The following is a 17160-nucleotide window of genomic DNA, read 5'->3' on the forward strand; positions in this document are numbered from 1 at the left end:
GATAGCACTTGACCCATTAACCTCACCAGTTTGCCCTAAGACAATAAATCTAAGAGTAAAGTTTATTACTTTCAAGTATAACCACGAGACTACTGTAAAGATGCCGGTCTTTTATAAGGATTACATCCCATTTTTATGAGAATTAAAGTATCCTGTTATAAGAGATCAATGCCATCTACCAAGACCCCAGTGTATTACTATTTTACCCAAATATTATTGTAGATGAATCTTTTAATCTTGTATCTCCTATTCCAGCTGTTAAATGGCCCGTGCATTTTTTATAGAGGGAAATTATTTCATTGGAAAACAGATGTAAAATCTGATATCTATTTTGCTAGTACTCAGGTTTCACATTTTCAGATATTCATTTGCAAGCTCCATGATATCTCCTATAATTTTTTTATAAAACATGATTAATTCCATTATGAAGGCAGTGAAATAAATAAAAATGTCCAACTAAGCCCTGGCTGGTGTGGTTCAGTGGATTGAGCACCGGCCTGTGAACCAAAGGGTCACCAGTTCAATTCCCAGTCAGGGCACATGCCTGGGTTGCTTGCCGGGTCCCCTGTAAGGGGCTTTCAAGAAGCAACCACACATTGATGTTTCTCTCCCTTTCTCCCTCCCTTCCCCTCTCTCTAAAAATAAATAAATAACATATTTTAAAAATATATAAATAAAAATGCCCAACTATAAGCGACAAATGCTTTCATTTCACACTTTAGCATTGCTTTAATTAAAACATCATAGAAATTTCAAAACCATGTCATTTTATCATTATTTGCTATCATCCTTAAACATTCAAAAAGCTTCAGGTCAAGGCTACACCCTTCTGTGATAAATAAGAAACAGAGCGATCACCTATTTCATAGGTGAAATCAGCAATTTTCTGACACCAGCAATTTTACATTGGGAAGTTTAATTACTGAAACTTACTATCTCATTTGCTACTTCAGAGCTGAGTTTCATTAAAAATCAATAGAGAAGGAGCAACAAATTTCCTTCTAATATATTTTTCTTCACAGTCTAATGAACCCCAAGTGATGATGTCTCTGGGGACCCCATGCCCAAAATATCTAGCATATGTCGCTCAGGGTTGGAAAGTAGCCGATGGACTTCCCACCGCTTGAACAATTCACAGGTGTCCTATCAGTCATTCAGTATCACTTCTCGTGGCTATATAGGCCTAAGATGTAATGTTTTCCCTACTTAGTTAAAAATAATTGTTAAAAAGCATCCTGGTGGCCCTGGCTGGTGTAGCTCAGTGGTTGAGTGCGGGCCTGCGAACCACATGATTGCGGTTCGATTCCCAGTCAGGGCACATGCCTGGGTTGCAGGCCAGTTCCCAGCAGGGGACACATGAGAGGCAACCATACATTGATGTTTCTATCCCTCTCTCCTTCCCTTCCCCTCTAAAGATAAATAAAATAAAATAAAATAAAATAAAAAAAGAAAGCATCCTGGTAAAGTAACTGAGATTTCCAATTATCTAGGCAAGGGTTTTACCCAAATGCTTCTGAACAAATCTGGCTTAGAACTTCATCTGCAATGCAAATCTCAAATCATATGGTTAGATTCTGTTTCATTATTTAAATTCCACAATCAAGTGCAAAACTACTTACTTAACTATAGCAATGAATGATACTTATTTTATTTTAAACAAAACAATTCCTAGGAGAGATTAAAAATACATATACAGGCTGACTGTTTTCCATAAAGTCGACATTGTGATAAATTACAAAAGAACATCAAAGATGAGTAGAAAATGCCAAATTACAGTATAAAGGATAAATCAGGGCCATGCACACATACAGATATCACTTTTAATAATTGTCACGTTTCCTATTGTCTAAATGGATAAATTTGGGATGCTTACATCCGATTATTTCAGTCATCCAAACAACAGAAATGGATCAGCAGAACAAAAATTGCTTCAATTTATTAGTGATTGGTTCAAATTGTCCTGAAAATATTCAGTTCTCTATGTTATCTGCACTGAGAATAACATCGAACCTAGGCTTTCAGCAAAAGAGACCAAATTCATATTCATTTCCTTTCTCTCTCTCTCTCTCTCCCCCCTCCCTTCCCCCATCTTTCTCTATCATACGCTCCTGTTAGATTTTCAGGCTACTAGGAAGTAGGTGTTAACCTACTTTTTTAAAATTTCTACTGTGACAATAAATGTAAAGTTCTCCATCCAGAAACAGAATGACTACAAGGTAATTTCTTAATGTTAATATAATCTCCGTATTACAATGTTGAAATAATCTTTATCCTGATGTCTAGGTTAATATTTATATCCTATTATTTGCAACCTTTTAGCCGTGTAGAAATTTTCATATCATTATTTTGCTATGTGTCCTTTCACATACTAAGTGCTACCTCATTGTCCCTTAAAGATTTTTTTCTATTGTAGCAATGACAAATCTGAGGGTTTATTAAAATCAAAGTCATATTGAACTCAAATGCATTACAGTGTATTAAAGTGGCAGGACAGTTAAGACTAGTAATGTAATGTGTCTGCCCATGAAAAAGAAAAGTTCCAAAAAAAGGTAAGATTCGGGATTAATATCAGAAGAGTCAAGGGAATTTTAATAAGTACCCTTACTCAAATGGCATGCAGGCTAAGAATACTTTCATCATACTTCTCTGGACTTCTATGTTGCCCATCAGTTTTTCTAAAGCCTCATTATGTATCGTTGTCAGTCTCTGGTCCAACCAATGCTAATAAAAGTGTATATTTAAATTATTTAACAGTGTTTCCAAAGCTCCTTTTGATACAGGGTGCAGGTGGGAGGGGCAGAAAAAGGATTTGGAATGGGGTTCAGAGCTCAGGGTATCCAGGAAATATTATTAAGATGTCCTCACCCACCCCCCAGGTGTCAGTTGGGGGAAGGGACAAATGCAGCAGGGCCATTGAGAGCTGTTTTGCATAGCAACAGTTTTGCAGCTAACCCCTGGAATGGTCATTTAACATATCTATAACTTTTAACTGGTTTTATAGATATGTTAAAGAGCTGTGGCCAAGTTTTGAACCAGGGAGAAGGGAGTGGCTTCTACCTAGGATGTAACTGGGGGCTGACTCTGAGAGACAGTGCCTGCGTGAGAACCATGTGGCTTTAGCAGAGTGAGGACCCCCTCTTGGCCAGGTGAGGGGGAGAGCCACGCTGTTTTGGAAAGATGTAGACCCCTGTAGCCATTAGGAGAGAGAGAGAGCCAAGTGGTTTCAACAGAGTTAAGACCTCCTCTTGGCCAGGTGAAAGGGAAGACCACACAACTTTGCCAGAATGGAGATCCCTGCGGCCAGGTGAAGAAGAAGGACATGCGCTTCTGGTGGAGTATGGACTCCTGCAGCTTTGGTAGAAGAGGCCCACGTGGCTTTGGGGAGCTCCCTTTGGCCGAGTAGCCTGGAAAGCAGGAGAGACTTTGACTGGAACTTGGTACAAAGAACTCTTGCCAGTGGAAGGTGCCACATGAGTTTGGATTAATTGGAGATCCTGCCTGGACAGGTAACACAGCCCACAGTGCCAGCGACCTGAAAAATGAACATGTGCTCTTTTCCTGATTTACGGTACCCGGAGTTGGGACAGTGGGGGAAGAGAGCTATGTGTGTGTGTGTAGGTGTGTACCCTTAAAGACTTTGATATTTTAATGAAGGCATTAGGCCTAAATAGCATTAAATAAACATTTCATTTCCTTTTCACAACTCTCTGGCATTGAGAGATGTCTTTCCAATTGGCGGGGGACAGAAGAGCCCAGTAGGTATTAGTATACCATCCTGGGGAGGGGCCCCTGTTTTCTGTAGCAGTTTTTGGCATCCCTTGGTGGGCCAAGTATTGCCCCCCACCCCTTGGACCTCTGTTTGGTAACACTTTGTTGAAAGAATGTGCTGAATATATACATTAAGCAAATGAGATACAACACTGAATCTATTAATGTGCCCCATTCCTTTGCTAATACAATAATGCCATCTCTAATTTGTTCATTGCAACTGCAATACACTGAAGTTCAAAATTAAAGAAATACTTTCATTATTATTACATTTGACACTATTACATGATATAATCTGATTTTAATGATCAAACTTTAGTATTTCTTTAAAGAAAGAAACCCTGGAAAAAGGGTTCTCCTGCGGATATAGCAGGAATAGTATCTCACTATTAGCATATCTGCATAAGCGGATGGTGATACTTTCTATTTTCTGTAGCAGAATAACTAGATTAAGAATTCTTCCTCCAAGAAACTCAGGGTTTGGCTGTAGATAATAATTTATATCTTGGAAGACTCTGCCAGAGACAATGATATAAATAAATAATCCAAAACAATACAAAGGAATACATATTTTCTACAGGTTAGTCTGTTCTCAGAGAAAGCCAACTGCCACTTTTATTTATGTATGTGCTATTGCTTTTTAAATTTAATTCATTGGGGTGATACTGGCTAATAACATTATATAGGTCTCAGGTATACAATTCTATAGCACATCAGCTGTATACTATGCTGTGTGTTTGCCGCCCCAAGTCAAATCTTCCATTGCCATTTAGGCCTCTGTTACCCTCTCCTACCGCCCCCACCTTCTTTCCCTCTGTCTATCTACAAATTTGGGACTTTTTTTTGGCTTGGCCCCTTTACCTTTTTTTTCACCCAGCCTGACGTCAATAAATCAACTAACGAATGCTGGCGAGGATGTGGAGAAATGGAAGCCCTAATGCCACTGTTCGTGGGAATGCGGAATAGCACAGCCACTGTGGAAAATACTACGGCCTTAACTCAAAAAATGAAATATGGACCTGCCTTATGACGCAGAAATTCCACTTCTGAGGAAATATCCAAAGAAACCTGAAACATTAACTTGCAATAATAGATACATCCTCACGTTCATTGCAGCATTATTTATGATAGCTAAGATCTGGAAACAGCCCAAGTGTCCCTCAGGAGATGAGTGGATAAAAAAGCTGTGCACATTTACACAATGGAATACTACATGGCAGAAAGAAAGATGGAACTCCTACCCTTCACAACAGCGTGGATGGAACTGGAGAATATTATGCTGAGTTAAAATTATTAATATATAAAAACATTTTGCACTGCAGACAATTTGGCTCTAAAGACTGAGAAAGTTAAAATTATACTTTCTAGCTGAAACATTGTACACATGAGGAATACCAATACATTCCTACCTCATTACATCTTCTGAAAACAAAGGTATTCTCCAATGAGTTCTAGAAAAAAATCAACCTCAGTGGTAAGAAACGAGTGTGCACGTCCATAAAAAATTCTAGTTAACAACATCCTTCTAAATTGTATGCTTTTACTCTTTCAATTTCACCCAATGTAAACTACTTATTAAAGTTTTCTGTTTCTAGGGTACCAAAATATGATGGCTGGAACAAAGATGGAAGAAAAAAAACAACACCTGTTCACACAACTGATATCAAACCCAAGTAAGACTTAAAGACAGTCTGCTCTTTTATAGCAAATACTATATCACAGACCCAGGTAGGCCTAGCAGGAATGGACAATCACCAGGCGGGAAACTGTAGCCTGGGAAAATGCCTGCCCGGGACACTGCCTGCCGACGCTGCCCAGGACAAACAGATGCCCAGCTAAGACCGGGGTCTGGGGTTGGTGTATCCGGCATAACAGGATGCAGCTCTAACTTGAGCCTGACAAGATGTATCAAGAACAAAGCTCAGCAGAAACCACACCCAGCAACCGGCTCTAGCCAATCAGACTCTGACACCCGAGCCAGTTACCCTTCACGGAGTTCTGCGCTTAAAAACCCTGCCCTAAGAACAACCGAGTGAGTCTTAACCTCCCTGGTTGGCTCCCCAACCTCCCCCGGTTGACTCCACTTTTTCCACTTCCCCCTGCAAGTCCCAACCTCCCTAGGTTGGCTCCACTGTCCCTCTTATTTCCCACTAACAAACCCTGCTACTTGGCTCGCTGTGTCTGTCTGGTTTCTGGAGTGACTCTGACCTAATACTGGATGTTTGCCCTTGAACATTTTTTTAAGACCAATAAATTGCATGCACGCAAAGTTTAGTCTGAGACCATTTCAGGAGTAAAACTTCCCAAATGGCAGAGCTGAGTCTTGCAAAAGTAGACTCTAAAAACAACTGAAGGGCGATGACGCTGGGGGTAGCCAAGCGCAAAATAGCGCCTGTGTTGCCATTCTTAGGAAGTTCAAATGACGTGGATAAAACCAAGCTAACTGGTTTATAACTGTCATTTTGAGGATACAAATATTTCCCACAAGCCCAAGTGTTCATCAGATTTGAGTCCTATCATTAATGTTTCATTTTAAAATTACCCTGGCTAACGAGTGAGGGCTTTTCTGCATCATGTTGCATATTCCAAATGGAAATGACATACTACAGTAATACGTATGCAAGTTATCTACAACAGGCACACTGTTTTATTCCTTTTTTATTCCTTTAAAAAGAACATTTTCACTTTATTATTCACAAGAAAAATCTGACAAAGCACTCTCTTAACGCAGAAAGTGTCGTATGGACTGGCAAACCAATTTGTTTGAAACTGAGAGAAGTAAATAAACAATGTATATGAAAGCTACAGTGTATGAACCATGCATGTCTTGTAGGGAAATCATGATAGCAAGTGAATTGTCTGATTCACAATAGACTATATTCTGAAGGAGAAAAGCCTTTTATATCGATGAGCATACAGATGCATATATTATGAAGTACTTTTACCCTAGTAGTATTTACTTTTGCATATGTTAACATTTAAACACACCAGAAACAGTTCCTGAAACTGCTTATGTTAATGCGACTACTAGTCATTTTAAAATGCAGTTCCACTTAAAACCAAACCGCAGGTCTCAAAACACCAGTTAAGTCCAAGCAAAGCATAACAGAGTTGATATATATGCAAGGCACAAAAGCCTCCACATTGTATTTCCATGACTTTTTAATTTATACACCGACCCAATCAACAAAGCATACGTTTAAATTCTACAAACACTTGTGGCAGGTATTTCTGAAGCTAAATGTAACTTTAATCCCCTAATAATAAAAATCTCTCCAAACATAAAGCAAAATGTTTCATTAACCTCCTAAGGGGCATATTAGATATGAAGTAAAATTGGCTTTGGAGATTAGCTGACACAGTCCTGTGTAAGCTAAAGAATCAATATTTGGTTAAATAAAAATATGAACTTCTCAATGCCAATTACCATACACGGCATGGAATAAGTCTGTGAATCTCCCATTAGGTATACTGAAGAGAATATTCTAAGTCTTAAGATACTAAGAGGTGCTATTCTGTCTCAGCAAATAAAAATCCCTACAATTTAGTTGGTATTGTTTCTTTCCATTATTACTGGTATCATTCCTTGAAAAATACTGAGCAATACTTTTTAAGTGTATATTTGGGTGTTTCCCTAACACACTGGCGGAAACTGAGAGAGATCAAAAAATAGAAGATTTATGCTCCATCCTCATCTGCTTAACTGCCACAAATAAACTTTAACAAGCCATTTTTTAGGAGACAGGATGGGCTTTGAACTGGGAGTCCAGTTCAAAGTAGAAAGGTTTTTCAGATCGAAGACTTTATTGGTAAAATGAAACCATAACCAGTGGTTTTCTCTCTATTAATCAGCTTGCACTTCATATCATACGTGGTCGACTTCTAATCGTCAAGTTGGGGCCATCATATTGCCATTCCTTTTGAAATGCATGCATTTCAGTATACACCTTCCGTTTAGGAGCACATACGCAATTGGGTCTACCAGGCTATTTTATGCCATAAGACACATTATTTATGTTCAACTGATAAGAACAAATACTACACTTGATCTTAGCCAAAGGGCCGAGGAGTGATAAAAAATACATTATTTATGTGTCTGCCCCTTTCTGATTACAGGCTAGCCAATCTACACTTTCTAATTTTGATGTGAAAAAAATTACCCCTATTCCATCGATTCAAATGAGGACTTTGAGATCAAAAGCCATTTTATCACTTAATGAGAAAAATATCTATTTCAATCCAAACCCTTCCTATTTTATGAAAGGATAGGGCACACACAAGAATAACTACAGCATATATTCCAGATAAGGGGGAACTGACTACCACATATGCATTTAATGAAAAACCAAAAAAAAAAAAAAGAAAAACTATTAACAGGCTTATCTTTCAAATCCACATACTATAGCTGTTATTCTCAGGGGTGTGGAGTACGTATTTTCATTACGTCTGCCCACTCTACTTTAATGGAGGGTGACAAAGCATGTAAATCAGTAGGAGGAGTCAATAGGGAGATAACCCTCCCCCTTCCTGCAAAATAGGGAAATATGATTGGTATAATTTCTCCCTTGGAGCTAAACTGGGGCAGGAGGGATGTTAATCACCTACTGAAGCAACAAGAGGTTACAGGAGTCAGTGCTCAGCTATGCATTATCCAAAGGACAAGAAACATTTCTAATGAGCTTAATCTGATTCCAATCTCGGAAACACATTTGCATTGTCATAATTTCCCTTCCCAGCTGCAGATGCTTACTAAGAGCAATACATCGATCAATTAGATATGCCTATTCTGGTCAATGGCAGAGTTAAATATCTAATTGAAGATGACTGAATTTCCATTTTGATTGATATATCCTTTTTTGAGCTTTAAAGTTACCTTCCCCCCCCCCCCACCACCACCACCAAATGGATCTCCTAGCAATAAGATGAGGCAGTCAGGTTTCTGGGTCTGTAGCATTGAGGATCTGATTCTGGTTGATGATCAGTTCACTGGTGAAAGGCTGTCCTCTGAGTTATTGCTGAGCTTTTCACCACCACGCGCAGATCCTCCTTATTTGCAAGCAATTCAATATTCCAAAGAGCAACCCGACCCAAATATCAGCTTGGATCATATCACAAGTATCAATCCCAATGACGCTGCTCCTTTAACTTCTGCTTTGAGAGAGCCGTAAAGCCTCAAGAAGGTGAGAACAGAGTCTACAATTTCAAAGAGTTCGGCAACACAAACCAAAAAAAAAAGGTGCCTCATGGGCCAGAAGAAAAGCTGAAGTGAGGAATTATTATCCCTCTAATCCTTGTGCCTGGAGGGTATGACCAGGTAGCACCAGACATAAGGATGAAATTGAGTGTAATGTAATAAAACTATAAATACAGTGCAGCCTATCAACTAAAAAAGCAGAAAATGATAATCATCCAATGGAGGACTTCCCCAGAGTAACGAATTATAACAGAAGCAGTGCCAAGAATAGATTTCCTGATTTAAACAGTAAACCATGCTGCCTTTTATGGAGTATATGAATGAAATTGGCAAGAGTGGCTAATTAATTATAGCTGATTAGTGTATCAAATCTCTTGGTAGAATAAGCAAAACATGAACTTTGTATTATGATCTGGAATCAATGTACTACCCATTCATGAGGCACAGGCCTTCCAAAGGCATTTTTTCCCCAATGTTTTACACTTTGGTTTCTGATGTTATTTTGAGAAGATCACATAGAATAATTCCTAATATACTGCAAGAACACAGAACATTTTAAATACATCTGGACTATAAAACACATACGATGCACAGTTTCTACTCTGTGCTGAGCTTGTGGAACTGCGAAATCCGTGGAGATAAACATTTAACCAGGGGTGTCCAACTCAAGGCCCATGGGCCCCGTGCAGCCCAGGATGGCTGTGAATGAAGCCCAACATGAAATTGTAAATTTTCTTAAAACATGATCAGATTTGTCTGTGATTACGTGTCACCGTGTATTTAATGTGTGGCCCAAGACTTCTCTTTTGCCAGTGTGGCCCAGAGATGCCAAAAGGTTGGACACGCCTGGTGGAAACAGTGGGAGCCCAGAAATGTACCAACCTTCAGGATCTAGCAGTTTCTCTATGCCTAACTGGTGTTTGGCGATGTTGAAGGCGTGTTCCAGTCTTTGTGTGGCTGACTGCTGGCAGACCACGCTATTCCAATCAAACAGGTCTGGCCTGAAACACACACACAAACACAAATACAAAGGAATTCAGAACGTTTCAAAAATGCCCTTCAATTCTGGTTTTTAATTGACAACCCATGCTACAGTCTTTAAGAGCGGTACACTATATTCTCCTTCAATGAAGTTTTTCATTTAAACGAGGTACAATTTTAATTAGAAATCCTAACAGAAACAAAGCAGAATGTATTATTCTACCTTATCCAAGCAATAAAAATGTGTTTATCGAATCTAATCTCATGGATTTGAATACCAGCCACTCGCTGGTCACTTGCAATTACACAAACCTAGTCCAGACCTCTTTCCTGAATCCCAGACTCTGGAGTTATCTGCTTACTCATCATCTCCACGGAGAGTTATCATATCACAAGACTCAAGCTCCCAAAACTGAGCTCTTGAAATCCACCCCATCACACTCCTCCAAACCCACCTACTTTTCTTGAAGTCCTCTCTTCCTCAACAACCAAAGACAAGTTCAAACTTGCAGTTTGCTCAGACAAGAAACCCTGGCGTGAACTGTGATGGCTTGTTCACTCTCATATACCACTTGGCTAGAAATACATCCAGAATTTGACCAATCTTCATTATGTTGCCACCATCACCTTAATCCAAAACCACCGGGTTGTTTTGTTGGTTTTTGGGGAGGATGGAGTAAATCCATATACTGTCACATATCAACTAATCAGGAGACACGAATGCATGATTATGACCATCAGAAAGAATAAAAGAAGTTGGGGACAGTCGACTGCTAGGAAGTGAAGCGTGATGCAAGGTGGCTCAGGTCATGAAGACACATTTTGTTTAACATGCTTTCCTTTACCCTCCTCTCTATTTTCTGACTTCCTTTTGGGGGGCCTTATTTTATTTTATTGACTTGGTCCTTTATTATTTTTCACTGTTTTATTTTTCAATTGCAGTTGACATTCAATATTATTTTCTATGAATTCCAATTGTACAGCATAGTGGTTAGACATTTATATATTTACAGTGGTCCCCCTGATAAATCTAGTACCCACCTGACACCAGACGTAGTTACTATAATGTTCCCGAGGCTGTACCTAACATCCCTGTGGCTATTTTGTAACTACCAATTTGTACTTCTTAATCCCTTCACCTTTTTTTACCTATTCCTCCAGCCACCCCCTTCCCATCTGGCAACTTTCAGCCTGTTCTTTTATTTTGGAGTATGTTTCTATTTTGTTTGTTTGTGCTTTAGATTCCATGTATAAGTGAAATCATATGGTCCATCTTTCTCTAAGTTATTTCACTTAGCATAATACCCTCTAGGTCCATCCATGTTACTGTATGACTTAACTTTAAAACCATTTGCTATATTATTTCTATGGTAACAAGTGAAAACAAGCAATTAGGAAGAAAAATTAACTGCAACTTACACTTACAGCAACTTCTCTGCATAATTTGAGTCTGTTTCTAGTCAATTATCATTTGGTTTTTCCCACAAACATAGACTCTGGCTTCCTTTTAATGACACTATGGTGGAGTTTGTATCTTAACCTAATACTTTTAATTTCCTACACAATAAGAGAAAATTCAGCCTTAAATAGATATAAAGCCACAAACATCCTAACCTTCTGCAAAGCAATTTGTCAACCCCTAATGCTCTATATTAAGCGTGTGCCTTTGTTCTATATAGCTTAGTCACTCAATTACTGAAATCAGGACACCTCGTGACATCCCTAAGTATACCTGTGACAATCACCTTGGAACAGAAAGTTCAACCATATTTTGTTCTTAGATCAATAATATGAACATCTGTCAAAGACAAAAAGAAGAGAGAGATGATTCATGAAAGAGCATTATCAACTGTGAGAAACCTCTTGAAATGTAACTGTGTTTTGCATAAAAAGGTAATTACGGATGACTCATTCAACATGACAGGAGAGAATATATAAATGAAGATAGTTTGCCAGAGACGCAGCGGGTCAGGAACAGACAGAGAGGGGCAATCTGGGTATGTTCACTGTATTACTTACAAACATATATGGAAATCATGAACTAGAATATGAACAGATGTAGTGTATGAATACAGTTGCAGAATGGAAGTCTTCCACTTGCAAAGAAAATGTTTAAGAGCCAACAAGGACTGCATAATCTGATTCCTGATATTTCTGCTCCTCTGCAAATGTGCACAAGCTCGGTATGTTCAGGCCCTTCCTAGGACCATGTGACTGCATAAATGAGTGCTGACTTATAATGCACAATGAACGTCTCCACCCCTTCTCATCGGGCTGTACAGAAGCTGTGGAATATTTCTCTTCGTGTTACACGTGTGAAAAACTAGGTGTTACCATTACTTAACGTGCCCACTGAGTAGGAGCCTGTGTCCTTTGGAAAATCAGTTACTGAGTCTGTCACCTGGAAACTCAAGTCCAGATGGGTTAATTAAACCCAGCTGGAGCAAGACTCTCAGCGAAGATGCTTATTTAGAGAGCCTTTGCTCTCGGATTGAGCTTTGCCATGAAAATTTGTACTGGAGACTTTTCTAGATATAAGATTGGCCTAGGAAAATGGTAGGCTCATCAAGAAAAGAAAGATGACCAAAATCAAGGACAATACAGTCCAGTGGTATTTCAAACACAGTTAATAAGGCAATGTATTTGACCTTGAAGATTGGGCTGGGTAAAAGAGATGGATAACAGGAAAGCCAAAGTAGATATTCCTTACAATAATTGTATTATACAGATAACATATATGTCTACACATTATATGTAATATATATGAGTGCATTATATGTGTATTTACCATGTTTTGGTTTTTCTTGAACTGTTATCAATTCATTTACTGAGCTTCTTTACACAAGGAAATGCAAAAAAGTACTTTGTTATCTCGGAAAATGTAATATTATATGAATAGAGTTAAGGACATTTGGTTCACTAAATGACACTGAATGTTTCCTATAATACATCATCCGTATCAATTGCTTTGATGTTCCAGACCAATTGTTTCTTTTAATATTCTGAGCACTGAGTCATAGAATTAATTGTGGTCTGCTCTTTGCCTTGACTGCTAAGATGCTCAAAGCCTCTTCCAACCCTGAAATAAAAAAAACATACAAGGCCTTTTGGTATCTGCTATCTGAGGGTGCATGGGACAAGCCAAATGTTTGTTTTTCTAATTATTAATCTGATGATGGTAATTAAGTTTACTACAGCTACTCACATGAAATATGAAACCAACTTGAGCTCTATAAACTCATACTAATGCACGGTTTATATAGAAAGACCAACGAACTGCATTCTTAGCAAAGTGAAAAAAAAATAACCCCGATTTTCTGGCAGAGTCCCAATTTCAAGGATGTGGATCCCCTCCACCATCTGCACATTTCTGCTCCACCCACGTGGACACAGTATTTCAACAATGAAATTGATACAGGGTGCAGCCAAGGGGGGGCCCAGAAAAGATTTGGAATGGTGTCCAGAACTCAAAGTGTACAGAAATATTGGAGGAAATATTAGGATGTCCTCACCCCCCCACCCCAGGTGTCAGTTGGGGGAAGGGACGAATGGAGCAGGGCCATTGAGAGCTGTTTTGCATAGCAACAGTTTTGCAGCTAACCTCTGGAATGGTATTTAACAGATCTATAACCTTTAACTGGTTTCATAGATATGTTAAAGAGCTGTGGCCAAGTTTTGGGCCAGGGAGAAGTGAGTGGCTGCTACCCAGGCTAGAATTGGGAGCTGCTTCTCAGAGAGGGCTGCTTGAGAGCCATGTGGCTTTAGCAGAGTGGGGGCTAACCAGGCTAGAAAACGGGGGCTGCTTCTCTGAGAGAGTGCCTGCAAGAGAGGCATGTGGCTTTAGCAGAGTGAGGACCCCCTCTTGGCCAGGTGAAGGGGAGAGCTACGCTGTTTTGGAAAGATGTAGACCCCTGTAGCCATTAGGAGGGAGAGCCACGCGGTTTCAGCAGAGTGCAGACCCCCTCTTGGCCAGGTGAAAGGGAAGACCACGCAGCTTTGCCAGAATGGAGATCCCTGCGGCCAGGTGAAGAAGAAAGACGCGGCTTTGGTAGAAGAGGCCCACACGGCTTTGGCGTGCTCCCTTTGGCTGAGTAGCCTGGAAAGCAGGAGAAACTTTGACTGGAACTTGGTACAAAGAACTCTTGCCAGTGAAAGGTGCCACATGACTTTGGATTACTTGGAGATCCTGCCTGGACAGGCAGGTGACACAGCTCACGTGCCAGCGGCCTGGGAGAAAAACGGACGTGTGCTCTTTTCCTGATTTACGGTACTCGGAGTTGGGACAGTGGGAGAAGGGAGCTCTGTGTGTGTGTGTGTGTGTAGGTGTATACCCCTAAAGACTTTAATATTTTAAGGAAGGCATTAGGCCTGAATAGCATTAAATAAACATTTTGTTTCCTTTTCACAAATCTCTGGCATTGAGAGATGTGTTTCCGATTGGCGGCGGACAGAAGAGCCCTATAGATATTAGTGTATCGTCCTTGGGAGGGGCCCCTGTTTTCTGCAGCAGTTTTTGGCATCCCTCTGTGGGCCAAGTATTGCCCCCCCCTCGGACCCCTTGTTCGGTAACAAAATGATATAGCACACGAAATACAGGATACATGTCTGTATTCAGTGCATTCCAGTGAATGGTTAAATCAATATGGTCGACACACATAACACGTTGCATAGTGGGAAATGATCTGGAACCCACTGGAGGAAAAATATCAGTCTCTGAACCAATGCTTATAAAAATTATTCGAGGTCTCTGCAGTCTCCTTACCTGTGGCTGTGGATGAGAGCATTCAAAGCCAGACCATCAGACCAGCTGGTGGTGAAGTTAATGACATTAACCTGTGGATAATTACGAGTTGATTGTCGGACCCAGCTCAGGAGAATCTTTTCACTGTTGGTTTGTTGCAATCCAGCCATGATATTTTTCATTACATTTTTGACCTGTGTGTGGAAAGAAATTGTCATAAGGAAATGCATTCCCTGAATAAGAAGAACCCCCCACACTTATATCTGAATGCCCTTATCATCAGAAAGAAATAATAGGACCTTTAGGGTCAATGAGTAATAAGAAATAATAGTCTACCAGCACTGAGTCCGCTCTACTTAGGAGTTTCTTCTGATTAATTGGTATCTATGTTCTACCACTGACTGAATATGATTAGTTTCACTCCTGGACTCTGCCATGTTAAGCTGCTAATGTCGTGTTTTGGGAACTGATCATCTTTTAACTTTCAATACATATGCTAGAGAAGAGAATATACAAAGTATCAGACATGTTAATCTGAAACATAAGCTATAGTAGTGGTTTTAGGATAAGAGGAACAGCACAGTGGTTCAAAGAATGGGCTTACATTTTGAAAAAAAAAAACTAGGTTCAAATTTTGCCTTTCCTAGTCGTAAATTGTGTCCAATGGGCAACTTAACCAATTTAGGACTGTTTCTTTAACTATACATACAAGGCTGTTGTAAGAATCACAGGACAAACTGTAGCAAGATAAAAAAAAGCCCAGGTTGATACTATGATTGAAAATAATGCCAATTATGTTCACTGACCAAAGTTGGGAAAAAAGAAGAGAGAAATGCCTTTGCCTATGTAAAATAAAGAACAAAAAATGAACAAAAGAAGGGAAAGGAGTATGTATCCCTGAAAGCTGTAGATGCATCGCCGTGGTTTTTGCTTTGTGGTAAGTCAGTCTGATTTAATCCATTCCGGCTTTTTTTTTCTCAGTATAAAAGATCCATGAACTAGAATAGAAAGGTTTCAAAATGCCCAAAGCATGGGTCCACAACACTATCGTTTACGAGGTCTGTCAGGCCACAGGAAATGCCATTTAAGAAGCTGCTTTTGTATTTAAAAAAATAAATAAATAAACATAAAAACCCCGTTGAGGATCCATACACAGCATAGGTCTTTAGGTGAACACAGAAGACCCATCTCACCTCTCAGGAGGTCGTCAGAAGACCTGATCTGGGAGCACATTGCCTGGGGCGAGAGGACCTCTCACCTCCGGGGTGGGGGGCCCAGGGGAAAGGAGAGTTTGGCTGGGCCTGCCTAGCTACTGTGGACACTGTCACCATTATTTTCTGATTTAGCACCCTGGATCTTTTGGACCTGGTAAGCAAGGCTACAAGCTTTTCTATGAGACAGTCTTAGACCCAGAAGAGTCATGTGACCAAAAAACTTGGTCTCCAAGGATGTGAGGCGCCAGTTGGTGGCACTGAGACCCACTCTCTCCCAGACTGTCGGTCTTCTCCCGGCCTCCAGAATGAAGAGGAAACACGTATCCCCCAAACAAAAGAACCCTAGAAGGGTCATTCTCCACAAAGTGTCTGGCACAAACAACGGAACGGCAACATATGCAGACAAACTACCACTGGGGCCCTGCAGGTTGGCCCTGAGGTGGTCTCTCTCTTACTTGTCCCCCCTCCCACCTGCCCTCTTCTGCTGCAGGTCGTATCTGCTCTGTCCTCTGGTGCTCGTTTCTGGCAGAGGTTCAGGGGTTGAAGGTCTGTGGGGCAGATATGCAGAGATGGCACAAAACATTCTAGATAAGCTCACGTGCAGCACAGGGTGCTGTCTTGTATGCTCGGCTCCGGAACGTCACATGGGGTCTGTCAGGAGGCCGGCTCCTTCAGCAACAATGGCTGCTGCTCCCTGACAAATCATGGCCTCCCTCCCAAAACAGGACGTCACCTGGACGCAAAGTGCAGGAGTGCGGCCCCTTGTGGCTCAATACCACCAGTCCTGATTCTCCCACTTTGTCAGCTAGGGTCTCGCCTTCGGAGGCCCCTTGTTGGAGGAATTTGGCCGTGTCCTTCCAAATTAAGTAGAAGTCAATTGCAAGCAGCTGGCAGCAAAGAAGCCAAACACCCCAGCTGCCTTGGAAGCCCAGTCCGAGGACTTTGTGCGATGGAGATGACGAAGTACATGAGGGCTAGTGGGACAGTGCAGGAACACCATCGTGGGTGAGCACACACCCCGCCAGATGTCGTTCAGCAGCATGGTGTTGGCAAAGTGGAAGTAGAGGGTCCCCTGGAACTCCACCAAGGGAGCAAGAGGGAGGAAGGTGGCTGCCGAGCACAGAACACATCCACCCAGCAGTGGACACGACCAGGTGCGGGGAGCGCGGGGGAAGTTGGGGGCGGGGCCAGACTGGACGCACCACCCACTGATGGGAGGAGCCAGCCAGCCACAGGTCAAAATCTGGGGGCCATAGGGTGGC

At 40.8% G+C, this 17160-nt stretch overlaps 1 protein-coding gene and 1 pseudogene across 1 annotated transcript in view; both read right to left on the reverse strand.

Moving 5' to 3' along the window:
• The window catches only part of DMD (dystrophin), a 1607686-nt gene that overhangs the window by 1373983 nt on the left and 216543 nt on the right, over positions 1 to 17160 (reverse strand). The window contains exons 5-6 of the mRNA XM_037050278.1: positions 14706 to 14878; positions 9845 to 9963 (exon numbers count right to left, since the gene is read on the reverse strand). Of these exons, the coding sequence (XP_036906173.1) occupies positions 9845 to 9963; positions 14706 to 14866 (280 nt within the window). The 5' untranslated portion in view covers positions 14867 to 14878. The remainder of the gene's footprint in view (positions 1 to 9844; positions 9964 to 14705; positions 14879 to 17160) is intronic.
• Positions 7740 to 7842, reverse strand: LOC118989955 (uncharacterized; annotated as a pseudogene).

The sequence above is a fragment of the Sturnira hondurensis genome, unplaced genomic scaffold (genome assembly GCF_014824575.4).
Source record: "Sturnira hondurensis isolate 20B ecotype Veracruz unplaced genomic scaffold, ASM1482457v3 Scaffold0006693, whole genome shotgun sequence".
Lineage (NCBI taxonomy): Eukaryota > Metazoa > Chordata > Mammalia > Chiroptera > Phyllostomidae > Sturnira > Sturnira hondurensis.